Source organism: Mycetomoellerius zeteki, unplaced genomic scaffold (genome assembly GCF_001594055.1).
Source record: "Mycetomoellerius zeteki isolate Tzet28-1 unplaced genomic scaffold, Tzet1.0 scaffold87, whole genome shotgun sequence".
In the NCBI taxonomy this organism is placed as follows: Eukaryota; Metazoa; Arthropoda; class Insecta; order Hymenoptera; family Formicidae; genus Mycetomoellerius; species Mycetomoellerius zeteki.
The window spans coordinates 316,011-328,196 of record NW_017257903.1 but is presented as its reverse complement, the minus strand read 5'-3'; the positions used below and the strand labels follow the sequence as shown (position 1 = coordinate 328,196).

General features: G+C 30.6%; 2 protein-coding genes across 2 annotated transcripts in view; both read right to left on the bottom strand.

Moving 5' to 3' along the window:
- LOC108730242 (ribosomal RNA processing protein 1 homolog) overlaps positions 1–1,708 on the bottom strand; it is a 3,166-nt gene extending 1,458 nt beyond the window's left edge. Inside the window, exon 1 of the mRNA XM_018459811.1 lies at positions 1,498–1,708. Coding sequence (XP_018315313.1) covers positions 1,498–1,708 — 211 coding nt within the window. The remainder of the gene's footprint in view (positions 1–1,497) is intronic.
- Positions 1,709–4,491: 2,783 nt separating this feature from the next.
- LOC108730249 (probable glutamate receptor) lies at positions 4,492–8,675 on the bottom strand. Its single transcript, XM_018459820.1, has 9 exons — positions 8,556–8,675; positions 8,109–8,462; positions 7,707–7,822; positions 7,171–7,341; positions 6,663–6,916; positions 5,639–5,847; positions 5,200–5,474; positions 4,620–4,814; positions 4,492–4,558 (listed from the first exon to the last, which is right to left on the bottom strand). The coding sequence occupies exons 1-9, from the start codon at positions 8,673–8,675 to the stop codon at positions 4,492–4,494; spliced, it is 1,761 nt and encodes a 586-aa protein (XP_018315322.1).
- Between the last annotated feature and the right edge of the window lie 3,511 nt (positions 8,676–12,186).

The following is a 12,186-nucleotide window of genomic DNA, read 5'->3' as shown; positions in this document are numbered from 1 at the left end:
AATTTTTTAATACCATATTTTCTCATGTTGATAAAAATAGTTGCCAATAAGAAAATGCAATACTAAAAAGTTGATAAAAAATTCTGAAAAAATTCTTAAAATTCCAGAACTCTAAGAAGAAAAAATAAACAATTTTTGTCTATTGCAATTTTTCTGTTAAGCTGATAGTATTTGAGAAAAAAATGATTGAAGATCAATATTCGGCAATTTTTATTATTAATATCTTACTAACTATTGCGAAAATTGCAAAATGGTAGAGGACTTTTCGACTCAGTTCAGTTCGTTCTATCTACACGCGAGCGTTTTATCAGTATTTACTAGACACCTTGTATATTATTTTATATAATTTTATATAATTACACTCGTTAACAAAATTATCGCATAGGTAAATTTATAGCAAAATTTCGCATAAATTCAAATAAGCGTAACTCCGCGAAAAATAGTCGCATTTAAAAGTTTCTTTTTCATTTTCAAGGGTAAAGTCTGTACTTTACGAAGCTTTCAATGGATTTTGAATCTGTCCTTATCCCTATACTTGGCATTTTTTCAAAAATAAGGAAGTGTTTTTCTTTTAAGAAATTTGTATAGTTTGACGCACTTTACGGGATGGAGTAAATTTTTTTCGTAAATGTTATGATAAACATCGTAAAGTATGGACTTTCCTCTTACAAATTAAAAAAGTTTAAGCTTTGTACGATTTTTTTTCGAGGAGATACAGTATATCAAAACCATGCATGTATATCTTACCTATACATTTTATTCAATTACCGCGAACATTAGCATTACTCGAAACATTAAAAATAATTAAGGGTAATTTTTCCATTATTTGTTTTTGAAAAAATGAAGTTTGTGAAGAAATGTAAAAAATTACTTATGTATAATAATTATACATAAAAGTATGCATAATTGTGTATGATCAATTTTTTTTATATTTTTCAAAACTTGTTTTTTTCTGAAACGAACAATGCGAAAATTATCCTTTTAATTATTTTTTATATTTTCACATTACTATTATTATTTCTATTACACTAATGAATATTTATGTATGTTTATGCATATTTATACATATTCATGCATGAAAAATTTTTTACCGGGATATGAGAAAATATCAACTATACTATAATATCAATATACACCTAATTATCAATTTAACAATACAGTTCGGATGCGTGAATAACATCGTGCGAACTGCTGATTTGAGCGCGAAAACAGACACGTTTGACATTGAGTTGTGAAAATTGTTGATTTTATTTTTATTATACGAAGATATTAAAAATGCGCCTTTTTCTCGGCGCGCCCAGACCAACAATCGCACGATGTATCCACACATCTGATCTGTATTGCTAAGTCGATAATTAGGTGTGAGGTCGATAATTTTCTCATAGGGTAAAAAATTGGTTCAACTACTCTAATTTACCTTGTATGTACAGTAAAGAACTGGAAAATCATTGTGTATAAATTTATGCAATTTATATAAACGTGCAAAAATTGACTTACCAAACGAACTCTGTGATCCTCTTATACGTAACCATTTTCTAAGTCTCTTTAGAATTTTATCTCGATTTGTTCGATCACTGTTAGGCAATTTTTCTATCATTTTTAGGGCAATCCTAATTTCTCGTACAACTATAGCTCTTTTTATTCTGTCTTTGATTTTCTTGTCTCTAATCTTCGATACCTTCGGTATCGTCTTGTTCTTCTCCTTCATTGACACGTAAAAACTGCATTTTTTGCATTTTACCATTCCCAATCTTTGTACAAATTGTTTTAATTAATCAGATGATTCGATATGTACGATCACATTTTTTAATAATGTATCAAATGTTAACAGGAGTGTTTTTTATGAGGGAAAGTGCCTGACGAAAAAAAAATTTTTACGAAAAAATACAGATAAACTGCATAGATTGAGACAAAATCTTAGAAATTCTTAATTCTTCGTAAATATATTCGTAGTGGGACGTAGAGGTTTGTTTGTTTCAGAGGTTCTTAGTTTTCCGTAGATATTCGTGGGACGTTATAGAGTGCCGTTGTTTGAGGGTGGATGATTTGTAGGTTTTTCAAAGAAACTACGTCGCTCTACGTCCCACTACGAATATCTATGAAAAATTAATAATTTCTAAGATCTTATCTATGTAATTTTTCGTAAAACTTTTTTGCCAGGATGAAATGTACTTACCCGCACATATGCGTCCAACTCTTATTCCGTTTAATCTGCATTTAGCGGTATGATTCTCGCAGATTGCGCAGACTTCGAATAAAAAGGATGCGGTAATGGTTCCTGTACACAACGTGACAATATCACGCTCATGTGAGATGTGACGTGGTAACCTGCAATAATGGCTTCTGTACACTGGATACAATGTACGTGGCAAAATGCGATGCGGAAACCAATGAACATGTTAGAAACATGTTAACTTATATTGGCTACGCCTCACATTTTGGAGAAGGTAGTGCAGTAGCCAATCATTCTTTCGCTTTTATGGTAAAACGAAATTGATTGGCTCTCGCGTCAATTTTCGTCGAATGGCTAGCGTTGCCGCGTTCTATGTGCAGGAATCAATACACTACACTCGTGTAAGCACATGGTGTAATAATACATTTACACCATGGTGTAAGCACAAGCAATCGAGGCACATGGTGTTTTCTGATACTAGGTAATCAGGAATACGTAATATAAACAGGACATTCACGCGCGATGAATTTTATTACATTATAAATGGGTGTGTGTGTGTGTGTGTGTGTGTGTGTGTGTGTGTGTGTGTGTGTGTGTGTGTGTGTGTGTGTGTGTGTGTGTGTGTGAAAATATTGCCTATTCTGTCGAATACCTACACAATTCTTTTGTAATTGTAAGTAAACTTTTATGTACTTTAATTTATCGCGACGAATTAATTCGGCGAATATTTAAAGTCGATTTTCTCGAAAACAAATCTTATACGAAAAGATTATTTTAAATTTCTGACTTATTTTTTTTCATATAAAATTATTCGTTTCTCTGTTATAACTTTCAGTTCCCAAATATCCTTAGGTCTGTTTCTTTTTAGCTGAACTTTTGCACCAGTTCACCTTTCTTCCTTTTCTCTTCAGGAGGAAAGAAGAGGAAGAAAGATGAATTGATGTAAAAGTTCAGTCAAAAAGAACAGGCCTCTGTTTTGTATACATCATAATAGACGGCGAGTTCAAGCCAGTATCGCCGGCAAAGCGGCTAGACCATGGTGGAATCACCATGGATACACATGCTTGTCGAGCGAATAAGTATTATCTTACCAGATGGATCCAACTATTCAATTGTTCGGCAAACAGACCAAGAATACATTCTAATTAAGGGGATTCTAAAGCCGTCTGTATCCGACTAAATCGTAATTTTTGTATAACAAATACTTTTTTCTCTTTCACAAATTCGAAAATCCTTTTCCAGGATTAAAGTATACACATTAATACATGTTTGTGAGGTGGAGTTTATACCGAGAACGATAAAAAATTTTTCTTAAGATTTCAATTTCGAAATTTTTTGTGTATACTTTAATCCTGGAAAAGGACTTTCGAATCTGTGAAAGAGAAAAAAGTATTTGTTATACAAAAATTATGATTTAATTGGTAATACAGACGGCTTAGGATTCTTTTAAGAAGGGAACCTGGTTTAGAGGGTCAAAATTTTCGATTTTTTTTTGCTTTAATCAATAGTGTTACTCTCAGAAAATATACTCGTGAAGTTTTAAACCGAAGATTCGAAATATTTCTGTAGTTACAGCCTGAGGAATAGGTATACGTGCGTCGCGCATTTATATAACGAAAATTTTATAACGAGAAAAATTTTACTCGAAATGTATAATAACATATATACTATAGTATAATATATAGGGTAAAATCTTCCTTGGAGAAAACGTTTTGGAACGTAGCTCTAGTCGCTTTGCCGACTTGAACTAACGATTGCATTAATTCAACAGAAAAAGCTGGTCACTGAGCGCTCACTGATCAGTTTTCTCTGTCGAACGCAACCAATTCTTACATATCGCTGCTGTCGTGGTTGATTTTAACTGTGAATTATCGTAATTTGTAAAATTTATTTATTTTATTTTGTAAGTAAGTAATTAATTTCAAATTGTGTATGTAAAATAATAAATAAAAACTTTTAAGATTTATTAATTATATTATATGCATTCTCTCTCTCTCTCTCTCATTTTACTAGTAATCTATTCCATACAGTATTTTCTAAATAAAAGGGATTGTTGACTTTATTAAAGGAACAAAACAGCGTATAGATTTGGTAATTTTATATTACATTAAATGACAATAACATATCAAAATGATATAGACTCACATTTCACCCTTATTACTAAAAGATGCATACGTTCAATAAAGTAATAAAAATCTCTCTAATAAAGTTTTTTTTTTATGAAATTCTCAATTCGATTAGATTTAGTGCAACAAAAAGCTCAGGAAAGTCAAATGCCTCTTGATTTCTTTCGGACTAGTATCCATTTCTGTAGGCATTTAATCAAGGCATTCCACACTGTTGGTTTCTGAATTTGACATTTCTTTTATCGCGTGCATAGTTTGTCTACAAGAAAAAAACATAACAAGTAGAACAAAGCCTGGTGATGAAGTTTCTTAAATCTTACCTCTTATGCCATAATAACTCAAACACAAATACGATTACAGATAGGAGTATTCCGTAGCCTATTATAACTAGCGCGAAATAACATTCCGTGAAACCGATAGTGATGAATCTAGTCTGACTCGAACACACTGGTTTTCTCGTATATAAGAGATATTCCTCGCGATATTTAAGTCCGTATTCTCGTAATTTTAGAGCTCTGAAAACATAATTTCTGAGTATCGAACGAGGATTATATCATAAGATTGGTTCGTACGTTCACATAGTACGTTCTTAGAAATAACGTCCAATAAAATCCGCTTTTAAAACTACGTATTTTTATGTTAGACTTTAAATTTCCAAGAAGTTTTATGTAAAAGAGAGTGCTAAAAAAAGTATCGAGTCTTTATACATCTGAATAGACCTTGAAGAATTATTGTTTGAGTCAGGAGATAGAAAATAATCAACAATCGTTTATCCAAGAAACGATGAGAACATTTGCTAGAATGGCTTGAATATAATAAAGAATGATATTTTAACATTCTCCTTTAAAGATTTGAAAACGTCATGGTTACGTGAAAATAATTCGAGGTATTATCATTTACCCAGTTTTAAATATCTCTGAATATGGTGATTGCTTTTGTATCGCAAGAAGCGGATATATGTGATTTAGGAAATCGATCTCAGTCAAACCGCACTTCTCTTCCTCCAAATACGTGTCTTGCATTTCCTGATAAATCGTACCAATCTCACCATGGAATGCGAAGAGGTCGTTTCTTATACGGGTTACACCTTCTTCTACAGATATCCAGTTAGCTTTGCTTTCTTTCGGCTCGATTCGCTGTTCCAGGATCGCCTTTCTAACGGGATCTCGGAAAGACTATCATCCCACAAAGAACTTTATTTTTCAATTATATATTTTTTGCTACTAATAACTTCGTACCATAATAAGTCCAAGTATTTGACAATAAATTATATAACACAAATATAATTGCATAATAAAAGTTTTCATATTATTAATTTCTATAATTTTAATCTACTAACCTGGAAATAATATTTACTATATACTATATTGTGCACACCCATCTTTAAAGGACTATTTAAAAGATCCGGAAGAGTTTTGATAGAATCCGTGGTAGATTGCAATAAACTCACGATATTTGCTGTATAAGCCGCATAGAAGCTTAGCGAGGCAAACAATAACATAAGAGTAACTATTCGAGATGAAACTCTGTAGGGCTCGTACGAATATCCTGCAAGACAGAAGAACAATAATTTTATAAATTTTATGTGGAACGAAATAAAAAAAATTTAATCCGTACGATCATAAAATACACAGAAAAAAATATTACTTGTTTTAAATAAATACATTTTCTTGAATTATAAATTCTGAATTGAAAGAAATAATTACTTCCAATAAAATCTTTTTATTTCAATAAAATATCTCTAAAACAAATGATTTATAGTTAATGAAGAGAATGTTTCGTCGGAACAAAAACAATTATTTGCCAATAGAGAGAATTGGAAAAGCATAGAAAAATTTTGATTAGCAGCATATCCGAAAGTACATATGTCTCGACATATAATCATACAAGCAAAAGGTGGTTATACAAAGTTTTAATTGCAACAACGTACAAGAATCTATATTTTCAAAGTAAGATCATTTTTTATTGTTTTAAAAATGAAATTACTTTTCGTAAGAGAAATATTTTCTTTATTTAAAAAAATATATTGTAAATATTTCCTGGCGATAACATTTCTTTACTTTTATTAAACTCAAGTTTTATATAAGAACGTATTTTTTCATTCTAGAAAATGTGCAATGGTAAAGAATTATTTTCTCGAATACCTTAAATGTTTTTAACTAAGGACTATTTTTATAGTAAATTGTTTCTTTATAACAGAGTATTTCACTTAGCAATAATAATTTTTTTTAGTATAGTAAATGTTTTGGTTTATGTATTTGCACGAGAAAGATAAAATTTTATTTCAGAGATTTTTGATATTTGTGAATCATTTTAATAATATTTTAAATTTACGATTATATTATCGAAAATTGTTTCTCTACCTTGCTGAGAAAATGCGCCTAAAAGAATAAAAAAATTATCGCTGATCGTTTGCTTGTTGGGATTTAATTGTTTCCAGTAGGCTGCTGATTTTGTCTTACTACTGCGATAGTATTCCCATTTGATGGATAAATAGAGCAAACAGAAGACCAAAAGAAGAAATATTGCAAGCGCTATCCAGACGTTTCGTTGAAAAGGCAGAATAAATATGTTGCTGACAGTCGACAGTAAAGGTCGCCGAAATACAAAGCGTAGGCTATGCAAATTTGTACATAAAATATCGATAATTGCAGTATAGTAAAATGGAGAATAATATAATAAAAAGTTAAAATTATAATAGCAGTTTAATCATCTTTTTTAATTAAGTTTATATTGAAAAAAAAAATTAAATTATAAATCTTAACTGAAGTTTTAATTATTTCCTGTCTCTCCCTAATGTTGTCATTAAAAAGATGTAGAAAACTAATTAAATTACGTTTTAATTTGATAAATAATAATAATTTTTTTTACTCCGTATTTGTATACAATTGAATGAATTGTACAACACCGACACGTTCCGGCACGAAAAATGTAGCAGTGCCGCCAATATCGATTTCACGTCGTTGCAACATCCCGCTCATTCCGCTCCAGGAACCATTCTTGCTGAGAAATCCCCAGGTATCCGTAACTTCAAAACTTACCCTAAAGCAAAAATATGGTAATCATGTGATTTTGTCGGTTACAATTAATAAGTAAGTATGTCATGCACTTATTTGATTATATACGAATCGCTCCATTTATGCATTTGATCATATACTATTATCCGGTTAAAAACAATGTAAAACTGTTTTTTTACATCTGTGTATCGCCTGATTTCTTCACTCTATATATGGCCTCATTAATTAATCTCGAGCTCGAATTTATTACGTTGTTTGAAAGCATACATTCGCGATTTTAGAATTAGTAAGATAATTCATTACAAATTATAATCATCATTGGGTTTATTTCATAAACATTCTAACAAAATATTTTGGTACTGATACGATGTTGTTAAAGGTTGAACTCACGTTGCATTCATTCGATTTACTAAATGCAGTACCCAAGGATAATTAACCTTTGTGACAGGATCTATGGTTTTATCCTTAAAGTCAGTCAAATGATTCATTGTATCAGGATCCGTCATCTGCAATTGTAATAAAACTTAAAAGAAAATATTTCTTCTGTTAAAAAAAGTTGATACTTAAAATGGAGACTAATCATGGCGTTTTCATTTATTATGGACATGGCTAGTACTTTACTTGCTCTGCTTTTCATCTAGTATAGCAAAATGCACATATTACATTAGCTTGCCTACAAAATGTTTTGACGTTTCATTGATATTTAAATCTTAGTTTTTAAGTGTAATCTTTAATTCTAAATCTAATCTTTAAGTGTATTTTCTTGCGTGATAATTATATACTTCAAAGTACCACTAAACAAGATTTAAGAGCTGTCTGTTGAAGATCTTTTCTTCGTGCTGATGCTACATCGAAAGTGCTCATTCGTAGACCGTTTTCAAGTGTCCAGTTTCCACGATTTTCCCACATTACACCTCTTTGTGGACTTGGTCGATATATGGATAATAATTCGATAAAATCGCCATCAAATATTCGCGCGAGGATCACGTCGCTATCAGGATAGATTGCCAAATCCTCGAAAATTTCCAACACAGTGTCATTATATGTAAAAGTTAAATTGACGTTATTATCGTTATCAGTCATCGTTTTTCGATCTTGAAAAAGCAGCCACTTTGTCGGGGCGACAAACATCCTTTTTGAATGTGCCTATCATTTTATATTAGATGATGACAGTACTTATTTTTATATCTTTTTGACTATATATAATTATTTATGACGGACATAAATACCATATATTACCTGACGTAAAATATCAATGGCATAATCGCAATCTAAATTTAACATATACAGATTTTGATGTTCTAAGTCATTGTAAATCTTCGGATCAAGTTCCTCGTAAAAATTACGAATGTTATGCATCAAGTAATTGCTCGATAATATTCTTGATAATTTAATCGTGTCATCTGTGAAAGGATATTATATTTAATTTCGATAAATTATCTTTTATACATTACTTTTTATTAATAAAGTAAAAAGATAGAAATTGCATTACATATATGGAAAAAACGAAGTTGTTGAAGTATTTAAAAATTGAGTTAGATATAGATAAAAAAATAATTTTGTTGGAACATCAAAATAATTATGTAGGAATCTCCAGCATGATGAACAATGCTGCAAGAGAAGTTTTGATATTCTATTAATCAGTTTGAATAACGTCCTTATACATATGTAATTAATACCTTGATGGTCCAACAAAATTATTTTCAGATTTATATTTAGTTCACAGTTTTTAGATACTTCAATAAAACCGTCCTTTCCATGTATACAATGAAATTGAGAAACTCTACGAACGTCTTCAATATATATAAATAAAAATTTTAGTGAAATTATTCAACTAATTCGTTTTTTTTATTATTGCGTAATCAAATAACGTAGCAAAATTTAAAAATTCTGTACCGCGGGAGAAAAAATTGATAGTTCGATATAGAATACACATATATATAATATATATATATATATTGATTGAATTTATTTAACAAGAATAGTCTAAAATGGAAATAAATTGATAATAATTTTTTTAAGTCTATAATATCTATATGTGAATATTTTAAATCCATTTTAAGGCACAGTTAAACGTAGGTAAGACTTTTAATTATAATCTATAATTGGTCAGCTTTAAACTTTTATATCTAAAAAAAAAGCTCGGAACAAAAAGATGGCAAATACTTTTTTAACTTATTATTTTTCTGAGAACTGTCTTGCTATGATATTTTGATTCACGAATTTCAATCTGTTTATCGTGTAGAAAAGAGTATTTTCTATTTTTTCTATTAGCGTATTTTCGTATAATTATGTAGATGCAGCTATAGTTGCTATAAATTTCTAGCGCTCTCTTTTCCCTGATGAACAATCAATATAGAAATCATAAATATGAAAATCTTGCCATAGCTAATGCACAATTGTAGAAATACTCTCGAAGGTGAGAACAGAGTGGGCGTCGCGTTGACAATGAATCTTACGAGAACGTCGTCGACACGAAATGACGCAGTTACGTCATTGCCGAGTGACAGCACGAGGATGCACAGGACAACGAGGATCATTCTGATCACGCTTGTCTCTCTTGACTACGGAAAAGAATTTTCTTTGGGATCATAGAGGGAATCGATCATTTGTTCACCGTTTATTGCTCACATAATCTCTTGATATATTCATAATTACATAATGATTTGTGTAATAATTTCATATATTATAGCGAATCCGAGAAAAAATAAAAGGTAATCATGATAACGAGCGTTATTACGACTGGTAAAATATTTAAGACTCATGATATGTACGCTCGTTAACGTCTCTCTGTGTCAATAGATTATATACTTCGCTTCTCAAGACACGATTTCACCTGCAGTTTTTTTCGTTTTCATAAATGAATTTTCATTCCTCTAAATGCACTATTTGAGACGATAATAGCAGTGTATAAGGCATTGTAAGTTCATGAAGAAGAACAGCTGAAAGAGATCTCTCTAGTTTATTCTTTATCGCGTGTTCAATTTTCGAAGGATTATCTTGCCTGTTTTCTTATCGTGAAACAAAGATTTGGACTTTGAGCACCTCTGGCACATCTCTGGCACATGTATCTAACGCACATGTTTAACGCACATGTCCTCGTGTTGAACACAGTAAATGCGATTATTAAACAAATTTATTTCACATTAAGCTAAATGCCATTATATTTTAATTAAATATGATACTAGGTCGAGTTACTAATAGAGGTAAAAAAATTTTATTACGAAGATTTTATTTTTTTTATTCTTGATTAATGAGATATATGTCATATATCAAGCTCGAACTAGAATAATTTATTTAACTAAATACTGGATCAAAAAATAGGTATTTTGTTAGGAGAATATGCGTTTTTTAAAGTTTTAGTAATTTTTGTCAAGTTATACCACATATACAAAAATTGTTTTTATTTATTAATTCTTTAAATTAAGGAATTTTTTAATGTACACTGAAAAAAAATATACTAATAAAAATATTCTAATAAAAAAATGAAGAAAGATTTCCTTCATTTTAGTAAACCATTTGTTTGCATATGCAATTGCAAACGCATTTTTTAAAATAAGAAACTGTATGCATTTATTTGAAAAAATATATTATTCCCTTATATATATAAAGAAAATCATTTATCAATTACAATAAGCATTTTTTTTGCGATATAGTCGATGATTATTGAAATATAATTTTTATTTGTTACTAATTAATAAAATATTCAAATTATATTACAATTATATTTCAATTATATTTATTTATAATATTTTAAGAAAATTTGTCTCTATTAAGATATGTATAGTGTTTTTCATTGGCAGATCTGATACGCATTCGATGCATTAATGCTGTTATACATTAATCTGAATGTAAAAGTAGGATATTTCAACTGATAAAATGCCCAATATATATTTCATCAAATAACACAAAATAAAATGTATTGAGGATTTCGCAGTTTAATTCGTTTCTATATTTTTATTAAATCCATCTTTATATCGATTTGTGTACAACGACTTTAAAGTGCGCTGAGTGCGCACTAATTCTGCCAATGAAAAACGTTAGAAGCGAAAGAAGCTTGCGGAAAAAAGTTAGTGTTAAAAATGGCATGTATAAAATAACCGCGACAACATGGCGGCATACGGCATTATTTTCTCATTGGCTAATTAGTTATAAATTTATGCGCAAAAGCATACTGGGTTTCTTCCACTAGTTCCACCGTGTAGATTGGTGTAGATGTAATGGCCATTCTACAATAAGCCATTAGTCATAAATTAGAAGTTAGAAGCTGGAAATTAACCAATTACAGTCGTCAATTTCCAGCTTCTAACTTCTAATTTATGACTAATGGCTTATTGTAGAATACGTGTAAGGCCGGAATCAGACTACGCATTGAAGATTGAGATTGAAGATTGAAGATTGAAATTTGACCAATGAGGGCAAAAGAATTTTAGCTTCTATTGTTTTGATTGGTCAAATTTCAATCTTTCAATCTTCAATCTCAATCTTTAATGCTTAGGGCCATGGCACACAAAAAAACTTAAGCAGTAAAATGTAAGCAGTAAGCGAATTGACCAATCACAGTAGAGTCCATAAGGCCATAACATAAGCAGTAGCGAATCCAACATGTTGATTTCCTTACTGGTTACGTCTTACTGCCTTAAGTTTTTTGTGTGCCAGGGCCCTTAGTCTGATTCCGGTCTAATGCATATACAGATTACAGACACGACCGCTCATTGAGCGCTCAGAGATCTCTTGTATCTGTTTGGTCTATATTTTTAGTTCTAACGGAATATGCCAATCAGATGCAAGAGCTCACTGAGCGCTCAGTGAGCGGTTGTAGTACTGAATACACCCAGTGACGTATAGTCAAGTACAGTCATACAGTGTA

Bases quoted from the DNA above. Each gene is read 5' to 3' on its own strand.
- LOC108730249 (XM_018459820.1), bottom strand. From the start codon at position 8,675: ATGCATAACATTCGTAATTTTTACGAGGAACTTGATCCGAAGATTTAC. The intron at 5,848-6,662 runs GTAGAGAAACAA...TCTGTCTTGCAG, and splicing joins AGGCGCATTTTCTCAGCAAG to GATATTCGTACGAGCCCTAC. The intron at 5,475-5,638 runs GTTAGTAGATTA...GTGGGATGATAG, and splicing joins ATAGTAAATATTATTTCCAG to TCTTTCCGAGATCCCGTTAG.